General features: G+C 35.6%; 1 protein-coding gene across 1 annotated transcript in view; it reads left to right on the top strand.

Annotated features, from left to right (window-relative positions):
• The window catches only part of LOC142975400 (uncharacterized), a 53,950-nt gene extending 37,316 nt beyond the window's left edge, over window positions 1-16,634 (top strand). The window contains exons 2-4 of the mRNA XM_076118213.1: window positions 14,000-14,119; window positions 14,630-14,806; window positions 15,072-16,634. Of these exons, the coding sequence (XP_075974328.1) occupies window positions 14,000-14,119; window positions 14,630-14,806; window positions 15,072-16,286 (1,512 nt within the window). The 3' untranslated portion in view covers window positions 16,287-16,634. The remainder of the gene's footprint in view (window positions 1-13,999; window positions 14,120-14,629; window positions 14,807-15,071) is intronic.
• Window positions 16,635-19,919: the final 3,285 nt, after the last annotated feature.

Here is a 19,919-nt window from a genome sequence, read left to right on the forward strand (position 1 = left end):
AGTTAGTTAAATGTGTATTGCATAGTATATGATATACATACAATATCACGCCGTTTTCCCATAGGAGTAGACAGAGATGAAAGAACGCAACTTGGTACGATCCTTACAAACTTCCCTTGCCTCATTCACATCCATACATTTTGACAGACATGAAATGAACAGTTATGTATAAAGTAAAGTTAAAAAAATACTTTTTTTTAACGTCAACTCACGCACTAAGATGTGTTCTTGTGTCGCGGGAACTTTTACAAACATACAAACAACGGGCACAAAGCACGACCGGACCTGAAATAATTATTTGTGGATCGCACAAATAATTGTCCCATGTGGGAATCGAACCCACGACCTCCCGAGGCAATGGTATTAGCGTAGATGTACGTAGGTACTTACAAAACACATTTAATTCTTTCAGTAGCCGATCCAACTGCTTTTAAGGCTAGTTGTTAAAAGCAAATTGCCAATATTTGTGCTACTTCTTCGTTAAAGGCAGCAGTCAGACATCGTGAACACTTACCGGCTTATAACTCATAAAGACTCGGCTATCGAGGTGAAATAGCTTCATCGTGAGGCGCCGGGCGTTTATCTTGTATTAATGTCAAAGATATTGACGGTTTGCTACTAACTGGGTTGCCAATTGTGTAGTAAGTCGTTTGATACTTTGTTGTTTGAGGTGGCTATTTAATAGGACAGAGATATTTGAAAGAAGAGCGGCTTTTGCCTAGCAGTGAGAATTCAGCTCATAAAAATTTAATCTATCATCTGTACTAATATTATAAAGCTGAAGAGTTTGTTTGTTTGAGCGCACTAATCTCAGGAACTACTGATTTGTATAGAATTTTTTTTTTGTGTTGAATAGAACATTTATGGTGGAAGGCTTTAGGCTATATACCATCACGCTATAGCCATTAGGAGCGGAGTAGCAACGAATGACCCATTCTCTCTTAAGTGACGCAAACAAAGTTGCGCGGGTCAGCTACATAGTTTATGAGATACAGCCTGGAGACACACAGATGGACTACGAAGTCTTAACAATACAGTCCTCTTTTTGTATTGGTTCATACAAATCGACACCTTCTTCATCGCAATCTTAATAAATGAATGAATTTAACCCATTACTATTTTACTGCTGGGCCAGGGTTCCCTCCCCCTAATGAGGCAGGGGTTAAGCCTTCAGCCCACCACGCTGGTCAACTGCAGGTTAGGGACTTTGCATATTTGCAAAACTCATGATTTTTTCTTCATCGTTGGAGAAAACGATAGTTATTCCTAATATACACATAACTTCGAAAAGTCATAGACACCTTATATACTTTTTGTATTGATGATATATTTACTAAGTTAGATTATGGTTTTAGGACTGATCCTAAATTAGTTTTCAGAAATAAAACTAAGTATACCAAATAACCGGACATCGTTATATACAAGAATCTTATAACAAATTCTCTATACATCCTAAACGACCGGAAATTGCGAGCGAAATTCATACATCATGCTTCAGAAATTAGGTTGATATTCCCATATTAGGCGTAATAGCTCCTACTGGCTTGCAACTTTGAATGGCTTTTACGTTTAACCTTTGAACCACCATATCTCAGTGTCTAAAGTATCAAATTGGCGAAAAGGTCGTGGGTTTGAATCCCTTATTCATTGCTTACTTAACTGTCTTGGTGGTCTATGCGTAGAGTTCCTAGTTTGATATGAAGTATGTAGTTTATTTTCTTTATTTTTATATACCTCTATATAGCAGACTCGAAGAGGCCCATGACTTCGTCCGCGTGGAAACCCATCCCGTGTAAATCCCGATCCCTCGGAAACTCCGAGATAAAGAGTAGCCTATGTGTTATTTTGGGTCTTCAGCTACCTATATACCAAATTTCATCATAATCGGTTCAGTAGTATTGCGTGAAAGAGCAACAAACATCCATACATACATACTCACAGACTTTTCCAGTAGGAAATATGAGTAGGATTAAGCCCTCTTTGAAAACTTTGTTAATAATGTACGAGAGTAAAATAACAGCTGTTTGGTAGCTGGGATTGTGACTTTCTTATCCAAAACATGGACGGGCTTATTCATTTACCTAAACTATTACTTACATTTACCTAAGCTAAATGTTTTATTGCCTATAAGATAATAACTAGGCAACCTACAGCCATTCATGTTCTTCAAGAAACGTCTAGAAGTTCGTGTATTAATGACAATACGTAGTGTCGAAAGTATGAAGATCGTTATTTGATTACGGCCATTTGTTTGTCGTTTGTCAACTTTCATGTTGCATGCGCTGTCGACATGTGTTCAACACTTCATCACTATGCACTTTGACATACAGAGTTTGTATGTTTGTACATATGTGAGCTATTCCCACGGGTAGGCTTTTGAAAACTACCGATTGCAGTTTAACTTTTAACCGACTTAAAAAATAAGGTTCTCTACTTTTTATGTATGTATGTTTTGGATAACTTTGTTGCACACATGGTCGTCAGCTGCATACCATGTACTTATTTGTCTTTTACAAGTTTTGTTAAAATGGTATTTTTGCTTTTAAGGCGCAGTGGCAATGTACGTGACAGCTACTCCAAAGTCTCAAGTTCAAATCTTTTGTCGAACCAATCTTTTTTCTAAATTTCTTGTTAAGTTTCTCAGTAATTATGTGAATTTTGTGTATTTCTTGAACCTAGTTTTATATTGTATACTGGTCCTAAATATCCAATTCTATTATCGGTTCCTATCTGTAGACCTTTAATACCAGTCATTTAGGAAGTTGACTAATCATTTTCTACTATGTGTATTCCTCTAAGACCTCAACATTAAACCATAGTTTTCATACAAACAGCTGCGGAACAGACAGACATTATATACAAACTAAAATACTATATAAACTCATAAATAAGGTACAAAAGTGCAATAAAACGTAAAGGTCAGCGCATCAACCTTGAACATTGATTACTGGAGCGGAGTACATTATCATTGCGCTTTTTATATACATGCAACAATATTATTAAATGTATGTTTGTCTGTCACGCTATATTACACTTATTACTTGTTAATGTCGCAATGGTTAAAGTTGTGAGCATACTATATATCAGCTTAGCTTTTTCCAAACTATGTTGGAGTCAGCTTCCAGTCTCACCTGATGCAGCTGAATACTAGGGTTTTACAGTTAAAGTAGTGAGTATGCTACGTATATAAAATGAAATGTCGTGGATTCGATTTTACTGCTTGGCTTTGCGCACTTTTAAGGGTTCGAACCCTATTTCAGTAGCATGGAGATTGTTTTTTCGTATATCAGTAATAAATTTTATGTCCGTTGTTTGTATGTTTGTAAAATTTCCAATAACACAGGCACAAATCTAGGAAATTACTTTTTTCACATAAAAAAATATAATCGGTTAAGTCGTGTTTAGGCGTTTAGGCGTGAAAACTTAACAGCCAGACCGACAGATATTATATTAGCAAATATTTCATTTATCTCAATACACAACTGTAAGGAAATCCTTTTATTTAGCACGCACATACATCCTTGTGTTCAGGAAACGAGATGAAGCCTTGCATCCAGTTCATTGATTATCATCATCGTGAATCACGAACACCCGGTTTGGTAAAAGACTTCTTGATTTAATAGATTTAAATATAAATGAATATTTGTATCTAATAGATATATGTTGAGGAATAAATAAACATTTCCTTATTAACAATTTATGAAGGTGTTCAATACTTTTTTAACTAGCCCTGTAATTTTTGTTGTATTAATTCACAATTTGGGACATTTCAAGTGCTAATTGCCAAACAAAATGCAGCAGAATTTATTTTTTATGTTTAATCCACTAATAGACATTATTTTCCCCTTTATACTCCATAAAATATTTTGAGGGAAAAATAAAATATAACATTTTCCTACTAAGAAATCGAATCACAGTCTTTTCGGAACCACACGACGGTTTTACAACTCTATTACAACTATGAAATGTAACAAACAAAACATCAATACACAATTATGTCATAATTACTGTAATGTTGATTTATATTACACGAACGAACAAGTGGAGCAAATAACAAATAAAAGCAATGAAATGTAAAGGTGAGTCTACACTAGAAAAGTCGAGCACGAGCCGAGCAAGAGCCGAGCAAGGGCCGAGCACAACCTTCTTTTGGAAGTACGCTCGTTTGACTACCTCTATGGCCTGTTCGGTAATTTATACGACTACTGGTCTAAGTCAGACTAAGTGCTATTAATATTTTCCTAATTTGTTGAAAAAGAACCGATTATTCGCGAGTTCTCTAAAGTTTAGTAACATAATGGATACATAGCTATAGCCTATAGGTATTACATGGGACTAACATTATAAATCGGAACGCGAATGTATTTCATCCACCTCTTCGTACACCTTCGAGTATTACAGGTGACGATGTTATGTATATAACACACTCATTTAAGACTTTAAAGCCATGATAATTAGTTCATAAATTCCTATATTATAAACTGACTTACTAGCCTCGAATGGGCGCACTTTTTACAAGAAATAAGAAATTTGTGCTCGACCCGTGCTTCGCTCGTGTTCAGCTCACGCTCGGCTCCTCCAATGTAGACTCACCTTTATTTCTTATGTAATAGTTATTAATGTTATGTGCTTCGTTTAATGTATACGGACAATTCGTAATTGTCCTACTAAGGTACATTTGTTTGGAGCAGTAAATAAAATAGAGTAATACAAATTATAGTGTCTTTTTTGTTTGTATTTTTTAGACTATGTGTATCGAGTATCTGACGTTTTAAAATTACTTTGATGTTAATTAGTTCTTTTGTAATACGTTAGAGGGCGCTGATCTATTTAATGTAATTTAATATCTCAATTGTTACTGAGTTATTGGCTAGATAGGAAAAACATTTCGGAAGTGTATTTACTTGGTTGATAATTCTATCGAAAATAATGACAAATCCACAGGTAATTAGGTACTGCTTTTTACTACGTTACACCTGATATTTGTTAAATGTTCATGTGTGAGTGTGTCTCATGATTGATATACCTAATTAATTGGTTCATAAATATTATGTACCTATTGTTTACTAAACTTTTTGACAAAATAATTGAAATAGTCTCATAGATAATTTTAAACTTTCTTACTCAAGGATTCATACTCAAATTACCTAACTTTACACTTTCCCAACTGGAATCAAACCTAACACCTCACAATCCGATCACCTTAATCATAAACCTAAAGTGTAGACACTTAACAGATAAGTTAAAGTAGGTTACACCACGGGTACTATGGCATAAAGACATAATTACCGGTGGTGTAACCCACGGTCACGACTTCGAGTCCCCGGCGGCGATATTATGACGAAACTGTGATAAATGCACCGAGATTATATTGATAACGCCCTTTTTTGTTGATACTTGCTAATATGGTTGTAATAACTTGGAAAGGAACTTATATAATTTTATTATTATAAGCAATCTACTTCAATTATAAAAAAGAACGAACGGTTTTATGAAATTTAGTTCTATTATTTTCAATATTTTTTTTGGAAAAGTGCACTATCTCCAATTTACCTGCACTGAAAACTTTGAAATAAATTGAGATTTCTAAGTAAGGAAAGAAGGGAGACCTGTGCTAAGCCTTGGAACACATAAATGGTTAGTTAAGAAATAAATAAGGCTTTTCGTTCGCTTAAGTAATTTAATTTTGAAAAATAAGAATAGGCTTACAGAATCTATTCAAAAAACCTAGTACAAAAAATATAAGAACCTATTTAGAATTAATTGAGAAATCGAAATGATATCAAACATCAATTTAACTACTAATCACACTAAATTGCTTAACAGATTTAATAGAAATTCAGTAATATCTATAGGCATAGCTTAATTTAGCCGCGTGAATCATAGGCATTTCTTTGCAAAAACTATCCGAAAGTTTGGAAATTGCTAAAGGCTATCCTATTTCATAATATTCTGTAATCTCTCCTTACCCTTACGGGAACAAAGCGTGTTATGTATGTATGTATGTTTGTCTAACAAGTCATTGTTAACTAAATGTTAACACATTGCGCCACGCAGTAAGGACGCTCCTTTCTAACCCGATGCGTACAACAGATCGATTTCATGCCCTTAATGCGTAATGAAAGGGAAAACAGCTTATAAGTTTAGTTTACACTAGTTTTTGCTTGCGACTTCGTCCGTGTGTAAATATGGCCTAAGGTAAAAAGTATCCTATGTGTTAATGCAGGTAATAAGCTATTATAGTGTACCAAATTCCAATACACAAAAGGACAAATCTTTGTATGATGAACACGAATATTTGTTCTAAGCCTCATTGTTATTTATCTGTATAAGTATGTATTTACAAGTGTATGAGTATGTTTATCAGTTATTTGGTTACCATAGTACAAGCTCTGCTTAGTTGGGAATCAAATGACCGTGTGTGAATTGTCCAACAATATACCCAGGGTAAAAATACCCTACGTGTTAATCCGGGTTATAAGCTAGCGGTTTACTAAATCAATTAGGATATCTATTTGTTTTAACCCGTTACTATGTCAAGAGTATCGCTCTCCAATTATATTATTATAAGTATCAACCGAACACCTTAGCCTGGTTTAGTTGAAAAACATCTCAATAGACCACCAATCTATACTAACTTAAACACACGCATATTAAGTAACATTACGAACTATATTACTGCCTACCCCTCAGGGTCTAAGTGTGACCATGTTTAGAAAACTAACCCATATTATAATGTCGCCTACAACGTTGTTACTCAATGCAGCGAAAGTGAATACGCGTGCGTAATATTAAGTAGATCTGTAGAAAAATAGTCTATTTGATAAGGTACATATGCATAGTATCACGTCTTTTATATCCGAAGTTAGGCAGAGGTGTATGAAATAAAACACCCACGTTTAGCCGTCTACAATGTTAGCTCAATGTTATAGGCGTCGAGACTGTTGTCATTTACTAAGCCCCGGTTCCTGAGGTAGCGTTTTTTTATATGAGTTTTGACGCTATTGAATAGATAAACTACCGCTAAATGTACTCAGAAACCGGGGGTAAGCACGTTACGAGCTAAACTAAGACTACTATTTAGGAATATTCTTATATAAATTACAAAAGACTAGTAACACTTTGCCCCATCCCGACTTCGTCCGCATGAAATTTAGCTTTCCCGTTTTTCCTAAAAAAATTGCTGCTCAACTCTTATTAGCCACATATTGTTATAATATAGTCGATAGCCTCAGAATTATTTTTTTACACTGAAACAGTAGTTCCCTAGATAAGGGCATTCAAACAAACCTTTTTAGCTTTATGTTATTAAGTAGGCAAGTATAAATATTATACAAAATATTTGTTACATAAAATGGAATGCGTTTTAGACAGTGACAAAAATTAACTAATATCTACCAACTTATAAAAACTTTGTTTTAAATATTTTACCTCAAATAAGATTCAAACTCACCAACCATCACTCCACTGCGTCAATTAAATCCGCGTCTATTGATAATTGAGCTGACCCGAGCACCGAACCTTGGACCTCGCCGTTTAACTGCACGTTAAATAATTCATTCCCACGTTAGCCGTAGGCTTTAGCTGTTATCCTTGTGATGTAAAGGTTGTAGGACACTGTGGCGTAACACAATTGAATAATAGGTGTTTGGTTCTATGAAACTGCCAATGACTTGAGCTTAACTTGAGGGGCCCACAGAAATATTAGTATTGTGTGAATCACTAGCAAACTTTTCAATTTAAAAAGAAGCTTGTAAATAATGTTACAGCCCGATATTTTTATTAAAAAAGAAAGAAAGTAGTATATGTTAGTTTTTGAAAAATCAAAACATATTTTAAGTCCTCCTATATAGTAAAATCTCTATAATTTTGGGATCAAGCCATAAACACTGCTTACAATACTCGAGTTGTATTATCGATCGGTTTCTACAACTAACTGTCTGTAACTACCTTTAAAACTATAGTATACATAATATTATAAAAAAAACAATAACTATAGTATAGATCCGATTCTACCAAAGAAATATCTAAACTACTTCATAAAAAGTGTTACGTAAATTAATTTATTTCATCTTAAAGTATTTCATTTATGACACTGGTTCACCCTTCGACTAATTACAGCCGTGAAGTTATGTTACATTTCAATCGTATATCTTTCGAAATCGTACATTTTAGTGCGAACAAACCAGTTTAGAATTAAGTTAAGGACATTTCTAATTGGTATAACATCTTGCTAATTACGTATGTCGAAAAAATACATCGAATGATTGAACATGAATGAGTTTAAGTAGGCTTTAATTGCGTCATGGTGTAACTTTGAACAAATTCTTGCGATTAGCTCGGGTTGAAATGTTGACATTCGTGGTAAAAGTTACAGTATTTACATTTAAGTAACTCAATGTCGGAAAAAGAGAGTTTTTTGAGGAAAATATTTATTGTTCAATCAATTACCAAGAATAATATATAAAGTGATTTTGAATCGTGAAACGATTGTATTTAATAAATTCAACAAATAGCGCATATCTTTTTTGCATTAAAGAGAATTTAATATAAGACTTTATTTGATTGCTTAAGAATAATATAATAAATGTCATGGGCAAAATCTGCAGCAATATCACCCTAGGCAAGAAAAATTTTTAACCCAACCTGGTAAACAAACTTAGGACATACCGCCCAAAGCAAATAATTATAACAAACAATTATATGTTAATGACGACAGAACATAATTCTTACATCAGAACATAATTTGCGTTTAATCACATCGTCGTAAACAGTCCATTTATCTATACTAATATTATAAAGCTGAAGAGTTTGTTTGTTTGATTGTTTGTTTGTTTGGTTGTTTGAACGCGCTAATCTCGGGAACTACTGGTTCGATTTGAAAAATTCTTTCGGTGTTAGATAGCCCATTTATCGAGGAAGGCTATATATAGGCTACAACCAATACAGACAGAGTACCAGTGAAAAATGTTACAAAAACGGGAAAATTATGGTTCTCTTATGTGACGCAAGCGAAGTTGCGCGGGTCAGCCATAATCAATAATAAATTATCATTGAAAAAAAACGCAAGTTTCGTAATACATTTACATAAATAAATGTCATGTATTTGATAAACTTTATATTAATTTATGTAAATCAGTTCATAAAAATCGATACACTTTATTAGTTTTAAAGTTATATGAAGATTTACTAACGATATAATTGACCTAGTTTAAAATGTAACAAGGTTTTATAAATATATATAAGATTATATTATTTTCCCACGGGGTTAAGCATTGACTAACACATATGATCTTTACAACTGGCTCTAAAGTCTTGTTAATGATAAAACAGTTTTTTTCACAGCATGTTTTAATGCTTTTCTGAAACTATCCATTTGATAGCCGTTCGCGGTTATTCTTGAGGAAAACAAATATTTAGATAAGTACATTATTGCGTTGTTGCGTTTTCTAGAAAGGGTTAACTCTACATTCGATGGCATTTTTAGGGCATCTTGCCCTGTAAAAACTTCTACCGAAAATCGGTTCAAAATAAAAAGTAGAGAAACTGCCTTATTAACGTAACGTAATGTAGTAAACGACTTTTGTTTTGATCTAAAGACTTCCGTAAAAAGATTGTGTATTTCTTGACATTCAAAGTTATGTTACATTGTCTTAAAGGTATTTCTATTTTCTAATTACATTTTACATAAAGATGTATACAGATATCGTAATATAGTCCAACAACTTCGTAGAGAGCTTTGTATTCATACTCCATTACTGGCGAAAGTGTGAAAAGTTCAGAATTTAGTCTATCATCTACCAATGGTGACCTGCAAGCTTATGCAGCTGGCAGTGTCCTATTCGAAACAGCTACCTTATTTTGGATGTACTCATATGTATTTGTATTCGTGCAATCTTAGCTTCTCTACTAAGTTTTCGGAACATAGTAGCATATAATGGTCTTTAACATGGGAAAGAAAAGAGACAATTTGCATCATAAACACCATTTAAACCATGTATAACAGAACAACATAAAGTTATATCACAAAAGAAAACATCGCCATTAGAAATGTAACTCTGTATTAAAAGTCATAAAACCGTCATTAAGTTTTCTAAGTTTCCATGAAGCAATTTGAGTGAATGACAACATTAAAATGCTTCACATATAATGACGTAATATAATAACAATGCTGTGACACTTTCACGCTAATCTTAACAGCATTGAGTTTCAAAAAATATAAAAAGTAATGACATTTTTATGACAAACGCCTAAGGCTTTCGCTGTTTCACACTGGTGTATTTCAGACGTTACAGTGATGCGATTTTCTTTCAAATTCGATAAAACGATTTTCGATAAAGTTTTGTATCGATCATTAGCCATTACAAAAAATCGTTTTTAGGAAACACACTAGAGGCGCTGTTTTATTCATGCAATATCTCTTACTGGATGGTGATTGAAAAGTGCGTTTCAATGGTCTGATGTTTAATTAATTGAATATACCTTTTTTGTCTTAAGGACAATTCTGAACTATAGTAATAAGGGTAGTCAGGAAACTTCACACTTCTCAAAAATTTCAAAACAAGTATGACGCAAATACCTCTATTTAGCCAAAAATTGCTACAAAGTACTTTTCATATTCTAAACTAAGAAGGATCTTGGTAGTGAAATTAGGACAACTGTTGCTTAATGAAGTAACCGTATAAGTCAGTAGTAATTTTTAGTGAATCGTGAGAAGAATCTTAATGTGTTCCCAATATGGTATGTTTAATTGAGTTGTGGCAAGAACTAGGCTTCAAAATACCTGTATAATAAGTTTGTGAATCACTAGGTTTTTGTAAGTCTCTCTTTACAAGATAACTAGCGGACCCAAATCATGGCAACTATTTCACGAATTCAAAAGTCAATTTCATTTAAACTATAACACTTCTCGGAATTAAGATCTTGGAGAAATTCGTCAGTTCAGCAGTAAAGTCTGTTTGTAACACACTGGTATTTACTCATTAATATTTAGTGAAGATTATGTCTGGTTTACCTCTAGGCTCTTAGGTGCGACAATTCCAGTTGTTGCATACATACATGACATAAAATCACGCCTTCTTTTCAATAAGCAGGAACCAGACATCTATATGTTTTGCGTGTCAAACTCCCGCCACACAAGATGTGTTCTAAGTCCGGAAGTTCACTTGAAAATTAATACTTATTATATCATAATTACTTTCTCATAGCACACATTTTCAAAAAAAATCTATTAACATTAATTTATTTTGTATTCAAAAGCCGTAACGAACAGAAACATATTAAACTAATATAAACTGTTATATAACTTCCTTAACTAAGTCTTTTAACAAAAGAAAGCATTAATTAAGTTAAATTATAATCTAAACTAAATAATCAACTTGTCAGTCAAACCTTCGAACCGTGAAATACTAAATTAAATAATTTTCCTCTTACATTCGAGAAATATCTTTATTTATACATTCACTTTTGAAATTAGTTTTAGTTTAATTATGGTATATAATATGTTTTTAAAGACTTTCTCATTATAAATCGGTATTGTACAGTAAGGTACAATTGAAAAACAGTTTCAGAGGAATAGAGGAGTAGATATATAATAATAATTAAGTATATAAATGAGTATAATTAAATAAACCGAATGTTTACGATTTCAAAATAAGTTTTACGCGATCACTACAAAATAAAAACAACAAAAAATGCTTTAATTTCGGTTGCGGTAGATATTAACAAAATAAAAGAAAAACAATAAAGGTCAACAAAATAAAATTAGCATTTCTTAACTTAATTACTTAATGAGTAATTTTTATTATTGGTCTTTTTTTTATTATAAACATATAACATTCATAATTTCACTAACAGAAAAACTTATAGGACTAATCGTTTAACTTTAGGCAAAATTCCTCTTCGCACATCTTTGTTGCAAGCACAGTAAAAGTGTTATCGTCTTTTGTCATTTAAACATTTCTTCCAGAAAATAGTTTTCCTAAAAAGCTATATGGATGATCAGTATTTTTATATGAATTGAAAAAGTAATTTGTAGATAATCACCCCACTATCAATTACTAACCCCCGGTTTCTGAGGTACATTTAACGGTAGTTTATCTATTCAATAGCGTCAAAACTCATACAAAAAAAACGCTATTGAACAGATAAACTACCGCTAAATGTACTCAGAAGCCGGGGGTTAATGATTCTACTAAACACATGAACGGTATCAAACGATTTCCCTTGCTTCACGGGCGTCGTAGCGTTACATGAAGTAACTCAACGGAATGCGGCCACCTTTTGTAATTACATACTATATTGTATAACCAACCTGCTATTGAATTACTACTTAGCCTAGTTTTTTGTTTACTATTTACTGTTTACCTAGTTCTGGATAAGTGAAATTATGATATTGCACGGTTCATTTCGTGTGAAGGCAAAAAACTTAAAATGTAAGTTTTCCTGTACTTCATTTGGCGTGAAAGCAAAAAAAAATAAGCATGAATATCTATGCAATGCGATTCTTTTAAACTCAAAATAATGATATTCTTGGTGCCTGATACAAAATAATTCGATTTCTCATAACTACATACATAGAGCCGCGGGTGGCGTTTTCGAATCCCACCCGTGACAAATATTTGTATGATGAGCACGAGTATTTGATCTAAGCCTGATTGTCAACTTATTATAGTTTAAGCTCATCTAAGTTTAGAAAAAATAACATATCTGAGTCCCGCGTCCAAACGGCTGAAAGAATTTGACAAAATTTTGGTATTTCGGGAACAAACCACGCAGGCAAAGTCGCCGGCAATGGCTTGTAGTTCTAACAAATCTTTCTACCCATTCAAGCAGATGTTCTACAATGTTAATATCCAAGTTTCTCAGCCACACGGAAGTGTAATCATGCAAGTGATTAGCCATCCTCCGTTACGTAACGCGGGTGAACGCTCGGACCGACCCAGCGACCTTGCCGCGGTCAATACCAGAGAAGGGCTGGCCTAACACTCTATTATATATTATGTAAAGATGCGCAACATTGACAACATTTATAAGCATAAATATATATGCATACGGACGGAGTTTTAGTTGCTGAAACGGAATTATTACCAATGGCTTCGACTGCAAATATGGGTATAAATTGTTCTAAGGGATGATTTTTGACAGTCTAAGAAGCTTATATTTGACCGCATGCTTTTAATTATGTCTTCGCAAAATTTTAATAAAATCGGCTGAGTGGTTTAGCTATAAAAGCGTAACAGACAAACAGTCAAACCAACAGACATGCGCTCTTTTAATTATTTTGCTTCTGTATCTATATTTTTTGCTAGTTGCTCAATAAATATTTGCGAATTCTTAATGAAACATGCATGATGAATTACACTGACCTTGACTAAATGTCATGATTTAGAAATGGCGCAAAGTGATTCACAGTCATAAAATTCGATCAACTTATTAATTTTATTGCATTCATTAGATGCAGAATATTTATAATTATGATGTAAAAGTTCAGTAGCTTCTTTCTTATTAAGCAACAATAATTCAAGATTTTTTAAATTAAGATGCTCAAATACCTACTAACCTAGTTAAGAGTAAAGTGATATCTTAATTATCTTGAATTCGATTATGACTGATTTATTCTGAATCAATGGTCTGTAAGAGGTACTCTTTCTTCAAATTGACTTAATTTTGGGATCACTCAAACTATTGTATTTTATTTACCATACCTTTAAAACTATCTACAGTTCGGTGTGAAATGTGTAAATAGTCAATATTTAGTAATAAGCCTGTACCATAAACATAGCCATTAACATCTTCTCCAGAAAACAGAAGTACATAAATGCAGTTTCAAAACGGCACATGTGTTATGTCTTTGTAGTGTGAGATGTGCCCTTTTCAAAATATACTCAATTGAAAATAATATTTTTGAATCCTGCAACAGTATACATGAAAACACCACGTCTGTTGTTTATTCTTCTACAAGAATTAAAGACTTATATCTCGTTTTCTTTGTTTGCAGATGCTTTGTTTAGTGCTATGCGTGGGTGCAGCAATGGGAGCCCGCCAGAGGCCGCGTCTGCAACAACCCATCGCTGATGAGTACGACTACGAACAACAGGAGGGCGCGGCTGGTGACCAGGTCAGGATCTTCAAATTGATTTATCTAAATACCCGCTTATATCTATGAGAGTGTGAAAAAGGCCTTTTGCAATTTATGTTTATTGGTAGATAAAGCCAAACTTATGTATTAAAGAAGTAATTGAAATGCAGGCCAATTACGGTTTTCTATGCCAATGCTAACCCTTGGCGCGGTCATTTTATAGGTGGGTGATCATATAGCGATATTAAAATTGTGCGTCTTCGTGCTTCGGAAGGCACGTAAAAAGTCGGTCTGGTCAAGTCAAAGACCATTCGGGCGGCTTGATACTAGGTTGACCACTAACCATACGATAAAATATAAACTAAAGAGGAATACTCCATTACTACTACATTAAATGAGATCTACCAAATCGAATCTCAGCATTAATACAAATCGAATCCCAGCATTAATAAAAAGACCAGAGGATAAATAATCTTTTATTTTTCAGAGCAAACTCGCTAAAATATCATTATAAGGACAATTCTAAACCTGTTCCAACAAACATTTCAGGTGGTGTTAGTATCAGCAGACAACTACGAAGGTCTGTACCGTGCGTCAGACCGCCTCGACGAGGAGTACGAGCCCCGCGCCATTCAGCGCCCGCAGTCAAGGCTCAAGCAGCAGCAGCAGGTGCAGCAAGAAGGACCCAAGCAGCCACCCGTGCAGACCATCAGGAACTATAATAAGGTTGGGATAGGCTTCTATTTTGCATGGCAGTAATTGTCTCTTCCCTCGTAAATAATTGGAGATAATTGAAGAGATTTTAAGTATACGATAATATCAGAAAAAGCATTTATTTTATATTTCAGAATTTCTTACGGGACATATGGCTTAATCTTAGACCGACAAGTTATTCATAAACAAATGACAAAAAACGACCGCACAAAATATATTTTTCAATGGCAAGTCTAGAATAACAACCACTCATTAAATGGTCGTCATTTGATTTCAGGTCAATGATGATGGCAGCTTCACCTTCGGTTACGAAGCGGCCGACGGATCCTTCAAGGAGGAGACCAGAGGCACCGACTGCGTTGTCCGCGGCAAGTACGGCTACATCGACCCTGACGGCAACAAACGAGAGTTCACCTACGTCTCTGGCAACCCCTGCGACCCCAACAAGCCTGATGACGAAGACCAGGAACCTGCCGCCCCTGACTCCGCGGAGAGAGACGATCCCGAACCCAACTACCCCACTCGACCAGCTCCCAGACCGACCACACCTAGACCACCCACGACCTTCTTCCAAAACGACTTCCGCGACGCTGATGAAGATGAAGCCGAAGAAGAGCCTCTCCAGCACATCAGGCAACGAGTTGTCCAGCGCCCTACACTTCCGCCTAGGAGACCAGCCTACCAGCCACAGCCCATTGCCATCACCCCTCGCCCAGTGCAGGTTACAACACCAAGAACTCTTCCTCCAGCCACTACCTTCAGGCCGCAGCTCGTACAAGTAACTGCTAAGCCCCAACCTCAGATTCAGTACAGCCCAGCGCCCAAATACTCGCCATCTCCCGCTCCAGCCATCGGAACGACAATCAGGCCGGGTGCTATCGATTTCGCTGCTGAATTCGCGAAGTTCCACCGTGAGAACCAGCTGCAGTCCACGACCACAGCTGCTGCTCCCAACCCCACCAAGGCGACTCTCCAAGCTGCCCCAGCCCCAAGCGGCAATCCTCTGTACTCCACTGAGCTCGTGTACGATCCTTCAAGCGGCCAGTACAACACCCAGCTGTTCCAGACACTACCTCAGACTAAGGGAGAGTTGAACTTGAACCAGAGACTGCAGCCCTTCGTTGCGTCTCCACAGCTGCCTTCTCCTAGACCGTTCGTGGCGTCTCCTCAGCTACCTCAGATTCCTTCATCGTCCGCTCCCGCTGCACCTCTATACAGGCATCAGCTCCAGAACCCACAAGCGGTATACCAGAGGCAGCAGGCTGAGAACCAGTTCCAGAACTCGCAGCAGTTGTTCGCTCAACAACAGCAGTTACAGCAGAGTCAGTTGCAAAGAGACCGCGCGGCCGCGAGAGCTCAGGCTCAGAGGCTAGCCGTGGCTCCCCAGAACCAAGCCGCTCCAGCGCAGTTCTACTACGTGGCTCCTCGCGGAGAGTCAGCGTCCTCGGGACAGATCGACGCGTTCCTCAGAGGGCACGGCATCCAGTTTTAGTCCGTAATGTAATTAGCTGAGCTAGTTAATGTCTATCGACCAGTCAGTCCAGTCTCAGATGTTAGGCCATATACAAGGTACAAGTGTTCGACTGGTCGATAGCGTCAAGTGCGAGTGTGTATGTTTATGTAGTGTTTATGGACGGACAGACGTGTACATAATCGCTGTGTCTAATCAGTACTTTAATGTAATTGTAGTGTAGTTAAGTATAAATATTTGTATGGCATGGCGCATGTCGGTATGACGTGTCCCGCGTGACTGTCTCACGCGCCTATTGTAAAAATAAAACTTACAAATGTTTAATTTGTAATATTTTTGTTTTAATAATAAATTATATTTTTTGTAACATTGTGTGTTTTTAATTGATAGAACCCCTGCAATAATTTAAAATACACTTGAATTAGTTACAGTAATCTCTTTCCAATTAGGATTTGGATAATAGTGTGGCAAAAAAACGCAGGAGTAAGACAATCTTAATTAAGAATTAAGTAGTAGCAATAAGTCAATAAACAATTATATACAGAAAGACTGTAGAAATCAATAACTAGGTATAAATAACTGCTACTACATATAAAAGAAACCAACCGTACTAATAAGAGTGTTAGTAGAGACGGCCTGGTACTTCACAATTAAACATCAGTCCGAGCTATGGGCTTATCCAGCTGACAGTGATCTGTCGGATACACTACCAACCCGGCCATAGAATCTATATCTATACTTATAATAAATCTGTAGAGAGGTCAATTCTGTACATTGAATATATTTAAAAAAAAACCAATGGGGGATGTTTAGTAACGGATACTGATACCGAATCTGCAATTTATAATTTTCTTTTCTGTCTGTCTGTCTGTCTGTCCTCCGTCTGTATGTGACGCTATCACGTAAAAACTACCGGATAGAATGCACTGAAATTTGGTATATGCATAGATTAAGTAGTGGAGCAGTTTCTAGGATACTTTTTATAGCATAAAATTTCAAAAAAAATTAGAAAATTGAAAAATATACGTAGAAATCGTTTGAACCTGCGTTTCCCTATAGAGACCATAGATGGCGTTACAATCCATTTCACAACATTCGCATAAAGTTAACGCGGCGCCTGCCGTATCGATACCTGTTGTTCGCACTAACCAATAGATGGCGTTATATCTCGCAACAAAGCATGTTTTTTCTAATTAATTTGTTTTGATGGCTTTATTGTAAAAAAATACCTTTGAAACATGCTATACATTTATAAGATTTTTAAACATAAATGTTGTATGATATATTACACAAAAATAATGGTTTACGTGGGTCCGGTGCGGTCGGGATATCCTAGATGGCAACCGAGTAATTTCGTTTGTTGTTCGCCGCAACTAACAGATGGCGTTGTTGTTCGAAACACATAACCAAATTAATTGGTTGCATTAAGGAAATAAATTGTATAGCTATGAAACGGACTACGTGGTAAGTTTTAAAAAATAAACAACGGATGATATATCTATACTAATATTATAAAGCTGAAGAGTTTGTTTGTTTGTTTGTTTGTTTGTTTGTTTGTTTGTTTGTTTGTTTGAACGCGCTAATCTCAGGAACTACTGGTCCTATTTGAAAAATTCTTTCAGTGTTAGATAGTCCATTTATCGAGGAAGGTTATAGGCTATATATCATCACGCTACTACCAATAGGAACAGAGTACCAGTGAAAAATGTTACAAAAACGGGGAAAATTTTGACCCATTCTCTCTTATGTGACACAAGCGAAGTTGCGCGGGTCAGCTAGTAAAAAATAATTACGGGTTACGCGGTTTCGGACGTATCATCGCAAGTAAACATTATTACGCGTGTGAAGAGCTCCGGCGCAGATAGGTCTGTCTGTACCTATTATAATATTCTGAATCCAGACGGGTAAGCAATGGTCAGTCTATAATAAGGTATTATATTTTACACTGTAAACTGGTACGGATACAGACGAGAGCGGAAAAGAAGGTAACCACAGGAAATCAGGCCTGCCTGAGCCTGTGTCACATTGTGTGCCCTTCGGGTCCCTTTCGTATATAACCATTAGATGACAAAAGAGTTGTTAGCATTTTTATGTGTATCGAGTGCTTCGCAATTCGCGTGCTCAAACGAATAAGCAACAGTACGAAATTCACGCGAGCGGAGCCGCACGGGTCAGCTAGTTATTAATAATCTGAATAATTCTAAATCATTGATAAATTGTACATACCAAAACTCACTACGAAGTTGTCAGACCATAGAAAGTTTCACAATGACCTAACGAACTCAAGCCTAAAAACTACTTACCCGCATTCCAAATAAATAACTTGTACTATAACAACCCATAAACCTAGGCCTAAATACATAACCATAGATACCATTAAGTAACTAATAATATACAAAGTTGCAATATAACTTAATTAGTGCTTAACGTTAACTTAGCACATAACACATAAGTTATTTTATAACTTGTTCTATTAAGTATAACATTTGCAATATTATTCACTGCAATGGAATTCATAAAATAACTTGGACACTTCAGTTAGGCTTAATACACACATATCCGGTTCGGCACATACTGTTCGGCACATTCGGTTCGAAACATTCGGTTCGGCCCGCACATTCGGTTCGGCACATTCGGTGTAGCAGTGTTTATCGAACAACAAAACTGAATCGAAGCAATTACTGCAATTGTTCGGTTTGCGCCGATCGGGTAGTGCTTGAGGGTCCTAGTCACAATTTGATTTAAAAAATATTTTTTGGTTGATAGCATTTGACCCGAGTATCCATCTACACATAATCGGTATTGTCGCCCGGCTAGGCCGATTGATGTCGAACTGAATATAATAGCCAAGCGGCAACACCGAATATGTGTAGATGAACCCGATGGGCACAAGCCGAACAAGTGGGTCGGTTTTTTTATAAATATTGCCGAACCGAACGAGGGGAACCTAATATTATGTGTGTGTAGCAAACCCGAACCTTGACACAATTATATAAATTGCAGGACATTCCTTTCAGGAGATCTTGAGTTTATTGCTACCAGACACACACATCAAATGTCTTTATATAAATAAGACCACCTAATTCTTTATGATCTACAAACCTACCTTTCCTGAGAACAAAAACCTTTTGTTATCAAAGTAAATAGCCATAGAATGAATGGAAATTATAATGAGATGAAATCATTTACCTATTATTCGATAAAGGAGCGAATTTTTTTCACCTAGCAAATAACAGGAAACGTGACAATAGAAACTCAAATCTATGGAATAAAAATCGTAGTATTATTATCGAATAACAATCGAAAATCTCAATATACACGCGTCGGTATATTTATTTAAATAATACGTTAAATAAAGAATTAATTAGGCAATTGTTTGCCCTGAAGATCTTTTTATTTAATTTAAAAACATGAATAATGACAATGTTTGCTCCCAATGTTTTCAGGTCTGCAAACACAATAGGTGTTCAGTTTTCAGTGACTAGGTGCGTTCTTACACTTAGTGGTTGCATTATAAATGTGCAAATAAATACGTTTTTAGGCAAATGCTCGAACCAACATCAAAAATCTACAATAACTTTTCCAATATATCTCTAGTTTTGTCTTTCGGAGGAGGAACTGCTTCTGACTTGAATTTTCTACCACTGTCTGTAT

This window comes from Anticarsia gemmatalis, chromosome 9 (genome assembly GCF_050436995.1).
Source record: "Anticarsia gemmatalis isolate Benzon Research Colony breed Stoneville strain chromosome 9, ilAntGemm2 primary, whole genome shotgun sequence".
In the NCBI taxonomy this organism is placed as follows: domain Eukaryota; kingdom Metazoa; phylum Arthropoda; class Insecta; order Lepidoptera; family Erebidae; genus Anticarsia; species Anticarsia gemmatalis.